The 21680-nt window shown below is 36.3% G+C and overlaps 1 protein-coding gene and 1 pseudogene across 1 annotated transcript; both read right to left on the reverse strand.

The window, feature by feature from the left end:
* Positions 1-9056: 9056 nt before the first annotated feature.
* Positions 9057-10675, reverse strand: LOC109068242 (annotated as a pseudogene).
* Positions 10676-11757: 1082 nt separating this feature from the next.
* On the reverse strand, positions 11758-21373 carry LOC109068279 (adhesion G-protein coupled receptor F1-like). Its single transcript, XM_042778010.1, has 18 exons — positions 21317-21373; positions 21018-21164; positions 20613-20759; positions 19359-19505; positions 19101-19145; positions 18611-18711; positions 18126-18193; positions 17864-18000; positions 17549-17740; positions 16962-17162; positions 16685-16834; positions 16193-16368; positions 15938-16108; positions 14229-15563; positions 14008-14049; positions 13332-13391; positions 13143-13206; positions 11758-12973 (listed from the first exon to the last, which is right to left on the reverse strand). Exons 3-18 carry the CDS (start codon positions 20647-20649, stop codon positions 12885-12887), a joined length of 3015 nt encoding a protein of 1004 aa, XP_042633944.1. The 5' UTR covers positions 20650-20759; positions 21018-21164; positions 21317-21373; the 3' UTR covers positions 11758-12884.
* Positions 21374-21680: the final 307 nt, after the last annotated feature.

The raw sequence follows: 21680 nt of genomic DNA on the forward strand, positions 1-21680 counted from the left end.
GTGCCTTAGTGCAGGTCACCACAATTATGTGACTGCGTAATGGGTCACCTGTTAGACAAATATGATTCCCTCTATTATTTCCTTGTCCTCTTGTGTTGACAGACAGTATGAGGTCTTGTGGGCTACATTATCAGGAGTAAATCATGTATAATAGGCTTTATTTTCACATATCACTTAGAAAAAAAAATCACTCATTGGCACTTAGACAGTATATAAATATAGTGACACTTTTATCAAGCCTTGTCTCTGAAATTCAATAAACAAAGTAAAACTACCATATTCAATATAATAAATAGATTTTATCATCTTAAATCAAATTGTTGTTATGCATTTGTGTATATACTGTATGTAAGAAAATGTATTTTCATGGGTGGAGTATCAAATATATTATTGTCATCAAGCATGATTGTACACTCATAACAGTATCTGTTAAAGGGAGCATATGAGAGTTGTTATGCAGGCTTCATCAGGCAATTTTTCTTTCTCTGTGGGGGCGGTGTTCTCGGTCTGTTTGCCACAGGGCTCCCTAAAGTGCAGCTGCACCACCCTAAGGGCAGCCCTGCCTGGGAACATTGTCTTGGGCCGTGTGCTGAGAGGGTCCCTCTAAAGTCAGAGGAGAGTAAGGTCTACACATAAAAATAAATAGTAATCCTGAAGACTTTTATTAGCTTTTGATCAGACTTTTAATTGTGGTTAATCAGGGCTGGAGGCCTGGAGTGAAACTGTGGGCTAGAGCAAACTGAATCCAGAATCCATTCTGCTTTAAAGAGCTCGAGCATTTAAAACAACAGACGACATAACTTGAGTGCATGCTTATAATAAACATAGTTATCATGTGTTGGTGTGGACACTAATAAAGTTATCGTTATTGTTATCATATTTTTATTGTTCTTGGTGTGAAAGGTTTGTTAATCTGTAAAATTTTATTTTGCTTAAAATTATATTATAATATAACAAGGACATCATAACACCATCAAGCTCTTATGCAGCTGACAGTGGTATTTCTGCTTTTCTATCTGTAAGTGGAAAACAAAAATATGACAAAGATCCTGACTAACAGCATTCTCATTTCAAAACTATTTTACTTAGGTAACATTAATCACTTCTCATATTTAACAGGGGCAATCAAGGTTAACCTTATATATCCACGTTGATCTGAAAAAGGCAGTTTTTTATGTTTAGGATGTTTTTTTGTGCTTTTTGTTTTAAACTGGCATGCATTTTGTGGGATACCTAGCTAGGATGTATATTTTTATTTTATAAAATATTTCACAGAAGATGGAAAATTAACACAGATTTATTTTAATCAGTGATTCTCAAGGGTGTATTCTAGAAATCTTAGGTTAACTTACCACATAGCCTATCCTGAACTCCTTGTTGATTAACCCAAACCTGGCTTACTTGAGATATGCTGGTTCCAAAAACGTGTCCTGGAGTAAGTTCAGTCAACTCAGATGCTGTGTTTTCGAAATACAGTATCATACTACTCTTACTATTTATAAAGTATCCAGTATGTATACTATGCATAGTGTAAAGCCTATCTATGACAAACAATAGATTTCTCCACTCAAATCATCCATGTCACCATCATTTATTAACAACACAACAAAATTTCTAAAACATAAATAGGCTTAACTGGTAGCAAGTTGATACCGGAAGGGTTCAACACCCCCAATATGTCATGTGCAAATGTGCAATACTTTACACCAGACATAAAAAATAATTCAAAACAGTGACACAGGCCAGCCTCCTAAAACAGAGCCAGAAAGACACCCTCCTTATTTTGCTAGAACATTCAAAATAAATTTTTAAAACAGCACACATCAAATAACATATATAAATACAAGAATACACATTTCAATACAGCACAATATAAAACAAACATGCACTTCAACCATATATCACATACCTAGTACCAGCTACGATAATAGTTTTCCAACTCTGGCACAAACCATCATTGCCATTTGCAAAAAACATTTAAATGCACATGATTATACAAAATATCACACTTTTAAAAAGTATTACATCAAACATTGTCACATACCTAACAACAGCTACAACAACTGTTTCCAAAGGTGGCACAAACCATCATTGCTGTCTCCAAGAAAAAAATACAGCCACCCATCTGGCATTCAGCGTGCACGCCGCCATTACTCCAAAGCTAATGCCGCGTTTCCAGGCAACCCGTAACCCGTGTTTTTCCAACCTTATACCCGTGAAAGTGCACTGGAACGGTAGTCAAACCCGTGACTTCCCACCTGTGAACTCGTACTAGATCGATGTACTCCCAGTTCCGAGCTCTGATGTCACATTGCCCGCAAAACAACAATGGCAGCCCCTACAGATAATATTGCCTACGGATGCGGTGTTTATGCAGGTGGTACGCCTATGTATGCAGATTTTAGGACAATATAACGTTGCAATAAAATTAATAATCTAACTACAATTCCTTGCGCTCAGGAAGTTTGGCGTGCATTGCCTGGAACGTTACAAAGTCATTAGTCGTGGTTTGAAGTTTTTGATTCATGGACTCGGAAACCTGCCTGGAACTCAGCATACTACCATGCCATTCATAAAGGACATGAGGCTAGAACCTACCGTACTCACCCTACCAAACAGGACTACCATAAATACTATAGTGGTTGTAACCATCACATTCACCGCCCCCACCACTGATCATCGTCCAAATTATCTTATAATTTATTTTACTAACCACCTGCACAAAACAAAAAAGACTTAAAAATCCCCACACTTTTCCAGATGACATCAAAAGCCCAGTGTCCTTTATAAGCAATGGTCTACTCTAAAACCCCACTGTCTTCTCCATTAGACACAACAGATCTGGGTAGATTAAATGGATTAGAATGCCACCCTGCTATTGGTCTACTAGACCGCCGCAATTGAACTGGAGGTACTTGAGTGACCAACTTGCTCCACTGAATCAACATCTGATTCACAACATAACTCTGGTTCAGATCGATTTCCCACCCTCTGCAAGGATTCAGTTGGGGCCTCTTCCCTTACAACCCATGCTTCATCTGATTCACTATCAGAGACTACCTCACTATGAACACCCTGATGAAATGCCCCTACTACCCCTGGCCACACAGCCTCAATTCTGTTCTATGAACATTTTTTGGTGGGCAAGACTCATCCAAAGGAGCAAATGTATACATATAGTGACATCTGGCTGAGCTATCACTTTGAAGGGCATAGGCATCCACAAATCCTTAATCTTATGCCTTCCTGAAAAATTGTGGTTTCTACGATAAACCAATTGACCCACCTGCCAAGACGTCTGTAGTGAAGGTGGACCAATCTGTCTCTTCCTAACTTCAGCAGCATGCTCCATCTGCCCCCTTGCTTTTTGATAAGCATCTTTAAATCACTCCTGACCCGCCCACTCATTCACTGCCTCTGTAAAATCTGACTGGTTTACCCCAAACAAAATGTCAACTGGTAACTTTGGTTAACTTTCTGCTAACCAGTACTTGCATGTTCTGTTGTATTATAAGCTAAAACTACTTCTGGTAAATATTCAACCCATCGTCTTTTCTTTGATGGTGAAAGAGTTCTTAAATTATGTAGGGTTTGATTGAACGTCTCGCATTGACCATTGCCCTGAGGGTGATAGGGGGTAGTTTGACTCTGCCTAATCCCATACATTTTACACAAGTTTCGAATAACCTCTGCCTCAAAACATCTCCCTTGATCCGAATGAATTAGTTGTGGGACCCCATACTTGTGAATCCACTCCCTAACAAGGGATTTTGTCACAGTCACTGCCTTTCTGTCCCATGTAGGTACTGCAACCACAAATTTTGAAAACACATCAGTGCAAATTAAGACATTCTCCTTACCATCACTATAAGGTTCTAGAACAGTGAAATTCATAGCTACCACTTCAAAGGGTCTTCTAGCTAACAAACTACCCATTTCGGTTACTAGCTTTGGCACTGAGGCTTTTGGCACAATACATCACTCGCATTGCTTACAATAAGTTTCAATATCTTGAAATATTCCTGGCCAATAACATCTAGCTCTGACCAGCTTGAAAGTGCGTTCTACCCTCTGATGCCCATGTTCGTCATGTAACCCATGAAGGACTTCCTCCTTCAAACTCTGAGGTAGGAGCACCTGATTAATCTGGCCTTGTCTAGTATTCACAAATTGGCAATACAAGACTCCTTCCTCCTCTACCACCTTCTCCCATTGCCAATACACAAGAAACCTTGCAATAATGGGGTTGGCCTGTTGTTGAGCTGCCCACACTGCCGATGAAAACACAGGGACGCTACATGTGGTTGTCTGCTCATTAACCATCACTGTATGACCCTTCTCTGGAGTTTGATTAAAAATGCTCCCCCCAAATGCAGGTTTAGCTATTAACTGGGTTTGTCGTGACAATGCACCCCCCCATTTTTATGCCCTGGCCTATAATGAATTTCAAAGTCAAATCTAGCCAGCTCTGAGACCCACATCTGCTCAGTGGCACCATACTTGGCAGTCTGCAGATGGCTCAACGGATTATCCGTAAATGCTATAAATTTGTGACCTAACAAATAGTCACGAAAATTATCTATGACTGCCCATTTCAGTGCCAACAGCTCTGACTTCATGGCACTACAATTCTCCATGTTCCACTCAGATGGCCTTAACCCATGACTTGCATATGCAATCGGTCTTCTTCCCCTTTCCCTTCTTAGGACAATATTGCTCCCAAGCCATAATGATTAGCATCAATTTCTAAAGAGAAGGGCTTTGTAAAATATGCATAGCCAAGTACCGGGGCAGTAACTAGCTTTTCTTTTAATACCTGGAAAGCCGATTCACACTCAGAACCCCACAGTTCACCAAGTGGCACTCTAGTGGTCTTTGACTTACATGCCTTTGGTGTAGCTAATGCTGCAAGGGCATGCAGAGATGCTGCCAGCTGAGAATATTTTCTCACAAATCGCCTGTAATATCATGCAAAACCCCAAAAAAGATTTAAGTTCTGTTACTGTATCTGGTCGTGGCCATTGGGACACCACCCGGGCAGGGGCGCAGATAGGATTTTTTAACTGGGGGGGACCAAGCTGTCCAGCAGTCAAATTTTTTCTGTCCAGAAAAATCACCAGTTCAGTCATAGATGATAGTACAAGTGCATCTCAAAAAATTAGAATATCATAGAAAAGGTCTTTATTTTTTGTAATTTCATTCAAAAAAGCTTTTTTTGGTTTAATTCTGATGGTTACATCTCAAAAAATTTGAATATTCCATTTGAGCTTGATTAGTTTGATTCATTTTGAGTATAAATATTGGGTACCTTTTGGGTATAGTTTAGAACATTTAACCACAATTATGGGAAAGACTACTGACTTGACAGTTGTCCAGAAGATGATCATCGACACCCTCCACAAGGAGGGTAAAGCCACAGAAGGTCATTGCTGAAAGGGCTGGCTGTTCACAGAGTGCTGTATCAAAATATATTCATAGAAAGTTGACTGGAAGGAAAAAGTGTGGTAGGAAAAGGTGCTCAAGCAACACAGAGGACCACAGCCCTAGGAAGATTGTCAGGAAAAGCCGATTCAAGAACTTGGGAGAGCTACACGAGGAGTGGACTAAAGCCAGAGTCAGTGCATTAAGAGTCAACATGCTTGGATGTCTTCAGGAAAAGGACTACAGCTGTTACATTCCTAGAACCAAGCCACTCCTAAACCAGAAAAAATGTCAGAAACATTTCACCTGGGGTAAGGAGACAAAGAAGTGGACTGTTGCCCAGTGGTCCACAGTCTTCTTTTCAGATGAAAGTAAATTTAGCATTTAATTTGGAAATCAAGGTCTGGTGCACTGGAGAGGCACATAATCCAAAGTCCAGTTTGAAGTTTCTGAAGTCAGTGATGATTTAGGGTGCCGTGACGTCTGCTGTTGTTGGTTCATTGTGTTTTATCAAGTCAATGCAGCCATCTACCAGGAGATTTTGGAGCACTTTATGCTTCCATCTGCTGACAAGCTTTATGGAGATGCTGATTTCATTTTGCAGCAGGACTTTAGCACCTGCCCACAGTGCCAAAACCACTTCCAAGTGGTTTGATTACCATGATATTACTGTGCTTGATTGGCCAGCCAACATGCCTGACCTGAACCTCACAGAGAATCTAGTGGGTATTGTGAAGAGGAAGATAAGAAACATCTGACAAACAATACAGAGGAGCTGAAAGCCGCTATCAAAGCAACCCGGGCTTCAATAACGCCTCAGCAGTGCCACAGGCTGATCACCTTCATGCCATGCCGCATTGAAGCAGTAATTCATGCAAAAGAAGCCCCAACCAGATCTTGAACATTTCTGTTTTGTAAATCTTTTTTTTTTATTGATCTTTGAGAAAATATTCACATTTTTTGAGATACTGAATTTTTAATTTTTCTAAACTGCAAGTTGTAACCATCAGAATTAAAACAAAAAACTCTAAATTACTTTTCCATGATATTAAATTTTTTTTTAGATGCACCTGTATATGATCACAGGCACAATTGAGGCAGCTACCAGCTCCTCATAGGACCCCAGGGTCAAGTGTCGTAGCACATACACACACACAAGAGAACCTAAATGTCGAAACGTCAAACAAAATATGGTTACTGTAATCATGCACAAATTAACCATGGATTTACTACTCTAACCATAGTTTAACCATGGTATTTGTACAACTGTGGTTATACAAATGGTAATCACTACGACAAAAAAAAAAAAAAAAGTAAGTTTTCGTTTTGTATTGGGAATTTTGTTTGTGTTGAATATTTGCAGCTTGATTCTGTATTTGTTTGTGAGTGAGCATTTGCAGCTTGTTTTTGTATTTCGTTGTGTTGCGAGTATTTGCAGTACGTGTGCTGTCAAACTGATGAAGATGTTTTCTTAATTTGCTGGTGCTTTTTCTATTTGAATGTGTTTTGTGAAGTTGCAGCGCGTTGAGCTCTCTCGGCCACCGTGCTACCTCGCCCCTATTTTAAATCTTAGCCCCACACGTACATACGCAACCATGGCAACGACGATCGTGGAAACAAGTGAAGATGACACACAAGCATATTCAAACAAATGGCAACATGGATAAGTTTTGTAAAACAAAGCAAAATCAACATTACTCACCTATCAAAAAGAAACAAAGCAACCTCGGCGTCCAATTCAAGCCCTTCCCACTCCTTCAGTTTCTCTCCACCGTTGGAAAGCTGCTCCGATATTTACATGGGTCCTGCCTCTTGCCTGATTGTAACCCTTCTTTTTAATGTTTTGTTTCTCTGATATTTTCCTCTTTTTTATCTGCCATCTCTCTCAATCTACAGTCGATCTGCTAATATGCTAATTTTGAATAAAAGTGTCTGCTAAATGACTAAATGTAAATGTAATGTAATATGCGTCAGTTGCACTCCAATTGAGCACTCTTTTCTTGCTATCAGGACAAGACACGCCCCCTTACTGCTGATTGGCTACACGTGTGTTTTGGGGCTTTGTCAGACACTGCGGTCAAAAGCGTGTTTCAAAAATCGCTTAGTACACGTTTAAGGAATGGCGGGCAAACTTGCCAGACTCGCCACTACTTCGGCTAATGTACATAGCGGAAACCCTGATTAATCCTCTGTTTACCAATAGAGCCTTTCATTGGGACAGTGAGGGGGACGAATCGGGTAACTATGAATCTGGGGGGTCATGTCCCCCCCGTCCCTAGTGCCATCTGCGCGCCTGCACCCGGGTTTCCTCAGGATCTGTTGCAACCCCCTCAGCAGATATCACATGTCCCAGATAGGACACTTGGCGCTGAAAAAGTGAACATTTTCTCCATTTTACTTTAAGGCCACACTCCCTAAAACATGAAAGAACTAACCTAAAACGACTAAGATGTTGTTCAAAAGATGATGAAAACACAACCACGTCATCTAAATACAGAAGCAAAGACTGAAAGTGCTGATCGCCTAAAATTCTCTCCATGAGTCGCTGAAATGTTTCAGGAGCGTTGCAAAGCCCAAAAGGCATACGATTAAACTGATACAGGCCAAATGGAAAACAAAAAGCTGTCTTTTGTCTGTCCTTCTCTGCATCCTCCACTTCAATTTAACCACTATCGAGATCCAAGGTTGAAAACCACTAGGCCACGCTAAGCACATCAAGTTACTCCTCTGTCCTAGGGAGTGGATATGCATCTTTTCTTGTCCTTAAATATAACTGTTGATAGTCAACGTACATCCGCATATTGCTTTTTTTTTTCTTGACAATAACCAAAGGGTGAGGAATTATGGACTACAGCCCTCACTAATTATACCTTACTCCAAAAGCGGTCTAATGTGATCCTTCACCTCTTCATATTGGCTTGGTGGAAGACAGCAATAATGCTGACAAACTGGGACATCATCAGTGACTGGTATCTCATGCTGTACAATTGAGGTGCAGCCTAAATCATTATCACTGAAAGCAAACACATCAGCATAATCATTCAGTAATGCTTTAACCTGAGCTATCTGCTGATTTTCCAATAAAGGACATTCAAATTGAGAATCATATGAAAAGGTAGATCCAGCCTCATGACTCAAGACCAAAGCCTCTTCAGAACCTAATGACATCTGAACCTCCCCAGGACCTTCATTTCGAAAAGAAATAGACTTTGAACCTCCTGCTACTATCTCAGCTACATGCAAGCATGCCAGGTGTGTATGAGGGACCAAACTGATATCTTAAGCACCAGCATTTACAATAGGAACAGCTAACTGGTGGCCGTCCTGCACCTTCACCAATCCTGGAGAAACCTTCAGGGACCCAGGTAAAATCCCTTCATCTACCTCTAACCTCTCTACCAAAGCAATATAATCTAAACCATGACTGTTCTGGAAACCTGTAGCAGGAACCAAACACATAGACCCTGCAGGTGAAAGGGGTCATCACTTTTGGAAAACCCTGGTACACTTGAGCACATTGTCCAGGTGACATTACATTAAAAGAATCAGACAAAATTTCACTGCAATCCTTTATTATGTTGCTGAGCAGCCATGTAATAAGTAGAACAGTTGAAATAAACCTATAAAGTGTGATTTCACTGATGCTGTGAAATATGGAAATGTATGGTTTAAGGCATATGCATTAATATGTCTGTAATGCCAGATCTTATTAGATGTTAAATTGCACTTTACAAAGCAACTGAAGTAAACTCATACCTTGCTGTCTAAAAGTGTTCCGAACACCAAAATAAAGAATCCCTAATAAAGGAAGTGTTACAAATACATGAAATTCATAAGACCATGGACATTTGTAATAAATCAACGTACAGCATTAAAGTAGATTGTTATTGGTATAAAATTGCAATGAGAAAATTTAATCTTACTATAAAATTATTAACTATAAAATTACTATAAAATTATTAACTAGTACCTGCAGTGAATTGAGGAGCGCAAACACCACATGAATACCAAAGTCACATGACACCATGGTTCCAATTCCAAATCCCTATGTTAGACCAAAGATAGGAGTCAAAATGGCCACACATCTGGCAATGACCACCAGGGCATGTTTCTCATCTGGTTGAGTTTCGGCACCAACTCCTCTCCTCATCATCTTGTACAGAACCACAATCAAAACTACAAGGTTTATGGCTACAATAGTGAAAGCTCGAATCACAAATGCCAGCAGGGCCTTTGTTTCATTCCAGTTCAGCCAGCATGCATTTCTTTTGGAAATATAATTTTGAGGTCCAGCTGTTGATGCAACAGTGATGACCACTACCAGCAATGGTGCACCGTGACCGACTATGAAGGCAATGACCATCATTTTGGCCCTTGACATTTGAGATAAGACCATAACTGTACAGTAAAAGAGCAACAGCGCTGACATTAACATCCAGAAGAAAAGAGCCAAGTAAAAGAAGTACATGAAAAAAAAAAAAAAAAGCTGGACTGCAATGACCCACTGAGGCTGGCTGCTCTTGTTCTGCGATTGCAGCTCCAATGATAAAACAGATGTTTGTGATCAGCGGGGACACGGCAGTGTTGACTATGGAGACATGTCGCATGAAGCATGTGTCATTTCTTCTCACTGACTTCCATACGATAGTCTCAATAATCAGGCATATAATCAAGCTGGCCATCAAAATAGCTCCAATGTAAATTATATAGGCTAAGGCTATGCAATAATCAGGATCAATGTGAAATGGTGACATTAGGATTGAAAAAGAGGTTGTGTGGTTACAGTACATTCACGTTAAGGTTACCAGTTTTGTTCTGCTTTATTTCACAGCCAGTTGAATCCCATACATCGAGATTGAAGATACAAAAAGACACACTGAGGATTTCCCAAAGACTGATCAGTAATGTCAAATGTAAAAGAAATATTGTTAATACTTTCATTAACCTTAACAACAACTACGTCTTCATTGATGCGCACATCTGATTTCCTGCTGTCATTAGTACCTTGAGAAGGTAGGACTTTGTCAAGAGTTGTGAAGATTATGATGGTTATGGTAGTCTCTAGAGGAACTTGTGGTATCACGATCTCTGTTACAGAGTTTGGCAGTGCTGATGTTAAAGCGAATGAGTTTTTAATTTTAGTTCTTTTCAGCTGAATGGATGTTTCATAAATATCAAACTCATTGGTGAGACAGTCACTTATATCCTCAATAGTGCTCAGAAGTTTAATGCTGGTATTGTTTTTGCTCAGTTTGTTCCATCACTGACATTACCTGATACAATATTGTCCACTGTTTTTAGGAAATCCTGGAAATTGATTATAAAATTCTTTAATATGAAGAAATTTCTCCCATAAAGTGTGAAATATAATGTACATTGTAAATTGTAATAAGCTGACTTTACTTAAAAAATTAAGGAAACCGATTGTCTTAAAATTTCTAAGTAGTGTGTTAGTTTTAAGTTTGCATAACATAAACAGTTTGTACAGAAAACTTAAGTATAATTAAGTACTGTTGACTTAAAATAATTAGTTGTGTTAACTTCTTATTAGTGTTCACATTAATAGGAAATTTCAGGAAATTGGTTTACCGATTGCCGTAAAAAGACTAAGTAAAATGAAATAGGCATAGTATGTTGTACTGACAAATGCTTAGTTAGTATAGTTCACTTACACTACAGTTCTAGTAACTAAAAAAGAACTTTAGGGGGTACTTGATTATTTACTTTAGGTTTACTCTTGATTTAGTATAGCTACTCAGAATTACTAACTCCAAGAGTGCATTGCGGCATGAATAAATTATGCAACTGATTTATTTAACTGTTTTTTATTTATTTATTTTTTTTGTCAATTTTATTTGCTGTCTTGTGTCAGTAGTAGTACAACCAAAAGAGAAAATAAAATGGTTATTGTTACAATTAATAAAATAAATAAAATTGAATTGTTACCATTGTTGTGTTTGGTGTGCTGAATGTTGAAGTCTGTGTGACTTTGTGTACCATGTGAGCATGATATTGTGGGAGCAAGATATTGACACAAATACTAAAAGATTATATCAGCCCAAATAAAAGATTCATATGGTGTTTATGAAAAACAATAAAATTGTAAAAAATCGTTAATCAACATGAAACATACAATAGCTAATGATTTAATTAGAAGGAGTGTTACCTTCTAAAACTAACACATTTATTACTTTCTTTCCTTTGAAACCAAATAACTATGATTTGACAATGCATTGTTGCATCAATATAAAGAGAATTATAATGATATAAATGAAGTTCCAAGTGGCCAACCAAAGAGAGCACTAATCACTATAATGGTGAGTTAAAACAAAAACGTTTTTTGGAAAATCAACATCAATTTATTAAGTCAGCTTATGTGATGTTCTCTCAGATTTTTCAATTGTATTGACAATGCAACATTCAAGATGACTTTGGGAAACAAGTGAATGCAACTAGAGAAAGAGAACTGCAGATGTGGAGGAAATGAGTGAAAAGTCTATTAAGAATTGCCCTGTCTCAAAAACTCTATTTCTTCTTCTTCTTCTGTTGATTTGTTGCACATTAGCAACATATTAGTGCACTGCTGCCTCTCACTGGTGTATTAATGTCATTGGTTCCTTTGTGGCTACTTGAATATTGTAAGCATCACTCAAAGCAATAAGTAAATTGTTTTATTTGCCTTGAAATTAGCTGTAACTTAATAAAATCTAGTAAGTATAACAACTAAGTAAAGATAACTAATTATATCTAAGTAAGGTAAACTATTGGATTTTACAGTGTACTTATTTTATCTTTGTGCAAAAAACACATTTGCAATCATCCAGATATACAACACTCCTGCTTATCATATTGCTGAACTACTGTATCATGTTATATAAAACAAGAACACATACAGGAGAATTTTTTTCCACAGCTTGAAATTTTTAACTCTGACTGATGGCCAGTATGTATATACTAACATATAATTCATGTATAATGTTAAAATCACAATATATCAATGATAAGAACCCAGTGCAAATGCTGATATGTTGATGAATGAAAATGCATTTGTCATTGCAAAGATAGTTCTAGAAACTAACCAACTAGGCCTATTCTAGAAATGGTCAAATGATCGAGCAATGGATGCACAACAGAAAGCCTGCAGAAAGACCCTCTTGTAATGTTTTTGCATGTGTGTTCAATTAAACCTTTTAAAATAGTTTACCTGCCGCACATATAGAAAATTACTGCAGTACAGACTATACTACTGTTTAAAAATATAATAATATTGAGATACTACTCCAACTCTAAATTATTACAAAAAATAAAGAATCTTTTTAAACAAGCTGAGTAAAAGCCCTTTACACTCACCATGCCCTTAAAATGATTCTAATTCTTACAATATCTTACTATTTTACTGGAGGCTGTACAGTAAAAGAGCTATAATGTAGCTTGTCATAGTAACAGAAACAATTTTTGGTGCTTTAAGTGTTCACAACAGCGTATGAGCCACTGGAGCTGTCTGAAGATGTAACTGCTGAGGAAAGGTTGGTTTCGGATACATGGTACACATCTGAAAAAAGTTAGTTGCATGTTACTCACTGAACTGTCTACTGTATTAACATTAACTCATTTAGCAGTCACATTTATTCAAATAAGAAATACTGTGTAACAACATTAGAGATTAATCTAACTGAAAATATATTCCCAAATATTAGCTTTCAGATATGTCATCTACTTACGCCTCCGTCCCTTTCTTTGCAAGAAAGGCAGTCCAGATGTGGATGATGATCCAGCACTGGTGGTCTGTAGGGAGATATCAGTCAAAATACATCACAGTCTCAATGTAAAAAATATTTAAGCAGGGGGTAAAATCTGAACATTAGTAGAAGAGTTCATATAAGTATGTGTTATTATAGAATGACATTTACCTTGGTACGACTGGAACTGAGTTTCTGTAGCAACTGTTTTCCTGGTAGTGCCTCACGAACCTGCAATCAGAGATCTCTCGTTAACTTCTAGAAATTTCTTGAAAGGATCTTAAATGTTTGCTTATTACACATCTCTCTGAAAATTACTTGATTCTAATATGTCATTTGCACTTCCAGTGGTCATATATTTCCTAATATTCGTTGTTGTTCATGTGAACCTGTTCTACTTTCATGTCCTTTAATAATAATCTGCATACTCGGATCTAAAGTTTTTGATCTTATCCTCATATAAACACAGCTGACATTATCTCAGTTATTGATTGTAATTAAATGGTTTTGGTAAGAACTTTGGTAGTCTAATTACTGTAATGTTGTTGCAGTGCCTGTATTGCTGCTAGGTTGATTGTACTTTGTAGTGGTCTATTTTGTTTTTCTTACAGATAAAATTGTTAAATACTTTCAACTCAAAACAATATTTTATTTTCCCATATTTGGTGGGTATTCACGTAATAAGCAGGATAACCAGTCAAGTTAAATTCCAAATGAATCCCACCTGGTTGATATATTCCTGTCAAATTTGTAATGTATGGTTTATATATAACATAATGGCAGATGATCAGATCTCTAGGTTAAATTTAAGATTACAAAGCTCTGTGCAATAGAAGTAAACTCATACCTTACTGTCTAGAAGTGTTCCAAACACCAAAATAAAGAATCCCTAATAGAAGGAAGTGTTACAAATACATGAAGGTATCAGTTGCAATATGGTTCAATTTTAAAATACAATAACAAAAAAATTGTTTTAATAATTTAATGTGCATTATTAGTGGATTTCATATATTTGAATACATGCACAAAATGTAATCTTGCTTTAAAATTGACATTACAAAGTAGTACCTGCAGTGAATTGAGGAGTGCAAACACCACATGAATACCAAAGTCACGTGACACCATGGTTCCAATTCCAAATCCCCATGTTAGACCAAAGATAGGAGTCAAAAAGGCCACACATCTGGCAATGACCACCAGGGCATGTTTCTCATCTGGTTGAGTTGTAGCACCAACTCCACTCCTCAACATCTTGTACAGGACCACGATCAAAACTACAAGGTTTATGGCTACAATAGTGAAAGCTGGAATCACAAATCCCAGCAGGGCCTTTGATTCATACCAGTTCAGCCAGCATGCATTGCTTTTAGAAATATAATTTTGAGGTCCAGCTGTTGAGGCAACAGTAATGACTGCTATGAGCAAAGGTGCACCATAACCGACTATGAAGGCAATGACCATCATTTTGGTCCTTGACATTTGAGACAAGACCATGACTGTACGGTAAAAGAGCAACAGCGCTGACAATAACATCCAGAAGAAAAGAGCCAAGTAAAAAAAGTGCATGAAGAAAACCACTGGACTGCAATGAGCCGGTGAGGGTGACTGCTCTTGTTCTGCGATCGCAGCTCCAATGATAAAACAGATGTTTGCTATCAGCAGGGACACGGCAATGTTGACTATGGAGACATGTCGCATGTAGGATGTGTCATTTCTTCTTACTGACTTCCATATGATAGTCTCAATAATCAGACATATAATCAAGCTGGCCATAGAAATAGCTACGCCAATGTAAGTTATAATATCTAAGGCTTGGTGATCAATGGAAAATGGTGACATTAGGATTGAAAAGGAGGTTGTGTGGTTACATTCACATGTAAGGTTACCAGTGCTGTTCCGCTTTACTTCACATCCAGTGGAATCCCATGTGTTGAGAATGAAGTTCCAAAAGACACACTGAGGATTTCCCAAAGACTGATCAGTAATGTCAAATGTAAAAGAAATGTTGTTAAGAGTTTTATTAACCTTAACAACAACCACATCTCCATTGATGCGCACATTTGATTTCCTGCTGTCATTAGTACCTTGAGAAGGTAGGACTTTGTCAAGAGTTGTGAAGATTATGATGGTTATGGTAGTCTCTAGAGGAACTTGTGGTATCACAATCTCCGTTGTTGAGTTTGGCAGTGCTGATGTTAAAGCGAATGAGTTTTTAATTGTAGTTCTATTCAGCTGAATGGATGTTTCATAAATATCAAACTCATCTATGAGACGGTCACTTATATTCTCTATTGCGCTCAGAAGTTTAATGCTGGTGTCTCCTGTTTTGTTGCCTGTGTTGAGTTTTTTCCATGTATCACTGACATTACCTGATACAATAATGTCCACTGTGTTTAGGAAACTCTGTAAATTTAATATAAAATTCTGTATTAAATTATGAAATTTAATAAAATATTTAATAAAACAAAATATAATATATTACTATAACCTAGAATTAAAAAACATGAACTGCCACATTTTTATAAAGAATTCCTGATATAATATAATATAATATAATATAATATAATATAATGTAATATAAATATAATATAATATAATATAATAATCAACAGGTTTAATTCATGATAATGGAGAGAGTGGCTATAACAGTACAAAATAACTGTAAGTAAAATTAATGATCAATTAATTTATCTTACCTAACAATAGTTTAATTCAACCCAACAAGCATAACATGTCTACACATTAAATTTTACAAGCTTGAATGGGAATATACATACCTCCATCACTGTTTTTTTGATGACAAAAGTTTGTGACAAGTCAGCAATTTTAAAGAGTATGTCAACAATTGCTTGGACAGTAGCAGCAGACTGGGTTATGTTAACATTATTCTCTGATGTGGCAAGACTGAGGTTAGCCATAAACCCTGGAATCTCCTCCACACGCAAGGACTAGATTGCAAAGTACAAAAATTCAAATATCAGAAACATTTAAAATGGTGAGATCATTGTAGATAGATATGATCAATAGATTACCTCAAGTTTGTTTTTAAGGTTGTCGATAACTTCAAGTACACAGTTGTCCTCTAATGGTTTCCAAGCTTTTGATTCACATTTGTAAGTTACGGTGCCTTTCATGCCAGTTCCACAGACTCCTGTCCTCTGTTCATTTGTTTTTCCAGCTCCAAGTTCTTCATTTTGACAGTCATAAACTGAAGAATTATTTTATTAAAAATCAGAAGTAAACAGATGCGATTTAACTGGTTCTCTCAGAACAGACCATCACATTACACTTTATACATTTTGGGATTTGAAAGTACCCCTGCAAGCTACTTGCACAGTATGCAGAAGCATCAAAAATAACTAGGGCCAAATGACAAAACAATATGACCAGTACAGTCAACACCAGATGATCAGGTGTGTTGCAATCCAAAGAAAAGTCTGCAGTACTGTAAAAAACATTTAATTCAACCGTACAACAGTAAAATGCACTTTGATGCTGTAAACAATGAGAAACTGAAGGCTCACTTTCTGTGCTTGTCCTTACTGTGACGCTGCGATAGCTATAAGTGTAATTCTGTAGTTGTGGCAGATCCTTGAGACGGCATATAAAGGTAAAGGTTTGATCTGTACAATTTCCAATCTGAGTATCGTAGTTTAATGTGATACTGTCAGATCCTGATTGTATAAAAAGAGAAATGCATTTACTATAAAACATATTAATAACATGAAGGTTTTATTTGAAGTAGAACTAAATAACTTTTAGAAAAATGTTTGATAAAAAACAATGATTTGTATGTACAACCTGAAATTTGTACTGTTCCACCCAGGACCCACTCAAGATTGTAGCCAACATCGACAGAACATATCAGTTGAAAACTGCTGCCATCACATGGAAAAACACGATCATTTTCCCCCACAATGATACTGGGACGTCGTTTAATAATGATGTTTTGCCACTGAATGTATGGTATAGTATTCTTTTGCATAATGCATGAATATCGACCTGCGTATGAAAAATCAATACAGAATCATTAGAGCAAATCTCTTAAACCCAGTAGGTTTTGTTTACTGAACAATGTTACTAAACATTGAGGAACTTCATACCTTTTCTAATGCATTTATTTATTTATTTTCTTGCAAAACAAAACTTTGTTAATGAGGAGATGTTCATGACATTTACACACTATGAGAGTAGCTTTATTTCAATTGGTTGAATAGTTCATAATCTATGCCACATATCAATATGCTAATGTAGTTAAATCAAACTGTGGCACGGATTTACAGCAGTCTGTTTTTTAAAACAGGACTCTAATAACAATCAGGCATTTTGCCATGTAATATCATAGACAAGACAAAAATAAATCATAAATAAATAAATATGTCGCTCACCACTGTAATCTTCACTAGCGTTTAGCATAGTGAGAGTTTTCTTGTCAATGGAAAATGAATATTTTGTGTTTTCTGCAAGATCTTTGTTATCCATTGTCCATTTTATCTGACCCACTGCAGAGTCTGGCCGATTACATTTCAGGTCCACCTTTTGCAGAGGATATAACTGATCTGTTGTGAAAACTGCTTGATCTGTAAATAGAAACCACACAACTCATATCACCCAACAACAAGCAAAATCTAAAAAATAAAATAATAAATATGATGAAATTAAGAAATGTGAAGGGTTTATGATTAGGCACTGACTACACTTACCACTTTGAGCAAAAGCATTTTCAACTAAATTTATTCCTTTTGCTTTTAGAGAGTCAAAAACCTGTGTGTTTGCTGCTCCAAAATCAAGGTTATTAGATGTTGCACTTATTGTGTAGTCTGCTATAACACTACCAGGCCTATGGAGAGAAACACAAACCACACCAATGTGAAGACATGTATTAACATTGTGTTTGTTTGAAAAGGATGTAAATAAATGGATACGTTGGGTGAAAAATGTAAAAATGTAAATGGTAGATCATACCTGAAGGCAGAGACTTTTATAGAACCAGTACTGTAGCCAGTTAGCTTATTAGAATAACTTGCATCAATCTGTTAAAAGCAAAATACTCAATTTATCTTTGAAATTATTTTCCCAACCATGAAAATTAAATAAAGTTATTGTTTGTATTAATACATGTTACAACATCATGTGCATGTGAGGATATTATATTTTGGATATTACATTTGGATTGTTTGTGATTGTTAACTGGATGTTAGGAAAAAATAAATACAAAATGATATATATAAAACTATTAGGCTAGTTCCAGTCTTTGATTCTGACACATCTGTAATACACAGAACCGCTGAGTAAAACAGTCATAGACATGCGTTACTGAGAATAAAACACAGCTGTTGAACAATCAATAATCAAGGACTGGGAAATTGGGAACCATTTTATAAATACATTTCGAATACAAGTTCATAAACAAATTACATTTCACTAAAAATGAAGCACAGAATACTCACTGTTGACTCAATTTTTCCAGATAAATCTTTGAAAGTCTTGCTATCAGGGTCGGTAAGACTTCTCTCAAAAGTCTGATCTATTGTCATTGACATTCCAATTACTGTAAAAAATGTGCATATTTATGAGCATTGTATCAACAGGTTTAAGCAGCAAACCTCAATATCTAATCATAAAACAATACAAATACTACCCAGCCAGAGGGGGTACACAAGGAAAACACAGGTGTCCCCCAATAAACATTAATTTATGATAACACAATAAATTAATAAAAAATATATATGTTATTAATTATTGACATGCATTTCATACCATTGTTGTACTCTTGCTAACAGAAACATCATCTTAATTCCTTATTCTTTTGTGCAACATTTAGATTTTCAGGTACCTGTCTATGCTGTTGTTGAATTAGAAATATTAGCACAACAACAATATGAAAATAATTATATCCTGCATGAAACCAAACATCAGATTTTGTTTTACTATAAATACCTGTTGCTGGTGGTGGTGTTGATGGTGTTGTTGGTGTTGATGGTACTGTTAGAATTGGAGTAAACAGACATGACATGGTTTAAAAATTCAGCATATTCAGCATTGTGCTTACTACTCTTTTAATCTTTAAAGATATTATAAAATTATGATATAAAATTATCAGCATTAAGAACATTTAATGCTCTAAACAAAACAAAAAATCTTATTTATCTAATTATTTAAGGTAATAATACACACAAATCTGAATATAGAATGTACCTGTACAGATGTTATTGATGCTGATGGGGAGATTTGAGTTTGTTGCAGTGAATCCATCCGAACATGAGCAACTGTAACTTCCCAACTGATTTGTGCAGTCAGAATTTGGACCACATATAGATGGACTGAATTGACATTCATTTATATCTAGAAAGGGAATAAGACATTTCAGAACAATAGCTCAATGTTTCTAATCCTTTTCTAATTACAGAAATAAATGTAATTAGAAAAAATGTTTTACATCTGAAAAACATCAAAATGCAAACAAATGAATCACACCTATGCATGGGTTACTGTTATTTATAGTGTCATTCATCTTTGTAGTGTTATATCCTTCCCAACAAGAGCACGAATAGTTTCCATTGTAATTGGAACAGTTAGCATTCGGCCCACACACCAACGATGAGTTGAGACATTCATTAATATCTGAAAAAAAAAAATGATAAAAATATGGCCGCTGACAAGATTTAAATGTCCAGTCTGACAGCATCAATAAAGTATACCAGCTTTGAATCATGTACAACAAATAGAAATGGACTGTTCAGAAATTCAGCTGATGATTACATCAAAAAAAAAAAAAAAATCTAGGTTATTATTGAAGTTCAGAGTATACGTATGTGAAGCTAGAAACCACTTCTACATGTGTTATGTATTTTCCTACATGCTCACCATTGCATGGGTTACTGCCCGCTGACGGGTTCACTGCTATTTGTTACAGTAAATCCACTCAAGCAAGAACAGATGTAACTCCCAAATGAGTTGGTGCAATGAGAGTTTTGGACCACAGAACTCTGATGTCTTAAGACATTCATTCACATCTTTATTTCAGGAAGAGATGAAAAACAGAATAAAACTCTGATTGTCAAAGCCATAGTAAATATTTATCCTTATGCACTGTGTGTCCCTTAATTTACAATAATAGGCACAAGAATAACTCTCAAGAATTTACATGTATATATGAATATAGAATGTACCTGTACAGATGTTATTGATGCTGATGGGGAGACTTGAGTTTTTTGCAGTGAATCCATCCGAACATGAGCAATTGTAACTTCCCAAACTGATTTGTGCAGGTGGAATTTGGACCACATACAGATGGACTGAATTGACATTCATTTATATCTAGAAAGGGAATAAGACATTTCAGAACAATAGCTCAATATTTTGAATCCTTTTCTAATTACAGAAATAAATGTAATTAGAAAAAATGTTTTACATCTGAAAAACATCAAAATGCAAACAAATGAATCACACCTATGCATGGGTTACTGTTATTTATAGTCTCATTCATATTTGTAGTGTTATATCCTTCCCAACAAGAGCACGAATAGTTTCCATTGTAATTGGAACAGTTAGCATTCGGCCCACACACCAACGATGAGTTGAGACATTCATTAATATCTGAAAAAAAAACAAATGATAAAAAATATGGCCACTGGTAAGATTAAAATGTCCAGTCTGACAGCATCAATAAAGTATACCAGCTTTGAATCATGTACAACTAATAGAAATGGACTGTTCAGAAATTCAGCTGATGATTACATCAAAAAAAAAAAAAAAAAAAAAAAAAAAATTCTAGGTTATTATTGAAGTTCAGAGTATACGTATGTGAAGCTAGACACCACTTCTACATGTGTTATGTATTTTCTACATGCTCACCATTGCATGGGTTACTGCCGCTGACGGGTTCACTGCTATTTGTTACAGTAAATCCACTCAAGCAAGAACAGATGTAACTCCCAAATGAGTTGGTGCAATGAGAGTTTGGACCACAGAACTCTGATGTCTTAAGACATTCATTCACATCTTTATTTCAGGAAGAGATGAAAAACAGAATAAAACTCTGATTGTCAAAGCCATAGTAAATATTTATCCTTATGCACTGTGTCCCTTAATTTACAATAATAGGCACAAGAAAAACTCTCAAGAATTTACATGTATATGAATATAGAATGTACCTGTACAGATGTTATTGATGCTGATGGGGAGACTTGAGTTTGTTGCAGTGAATCCATCCAAAACATGAGCAATTGTAACTTCCCAACTGATTTGTGCAGGTGGAATTTGGACCACATACAGATGGACTGAATTGACATTCATTTATATCTAGAAAGGGAATAAGACATTTCAGAACAATCGCTCAATATTTTGAATCCTTTTCTAATTACAGAAATAAAAGTAATTAGAAAAAATGTTTTACATCTGAAAAACATCAAAATGCAAACAAATGAATCACACCTATGCATGGGTTACTGTTATTTATAGTCTCATTCATCTTTGTAGTGTTATATCCTTCCCAACAAGAGCACGAATAGTTTCCAT

Source organism: Cyprinus carpio, chromosome A20 (assembly GCF_018340385.1).
Source record: "Cyprinus carpio isolate SPL01 chromosome A20, ASM1834038v1, whole genome shotgun sequence".
Lineage (NCBI taxonomy): Eukaryota > Metazoa > Chordata > Actinopteri > Cypriniformes > Cyprinidae > Cyprinus > Cyprinus carpio.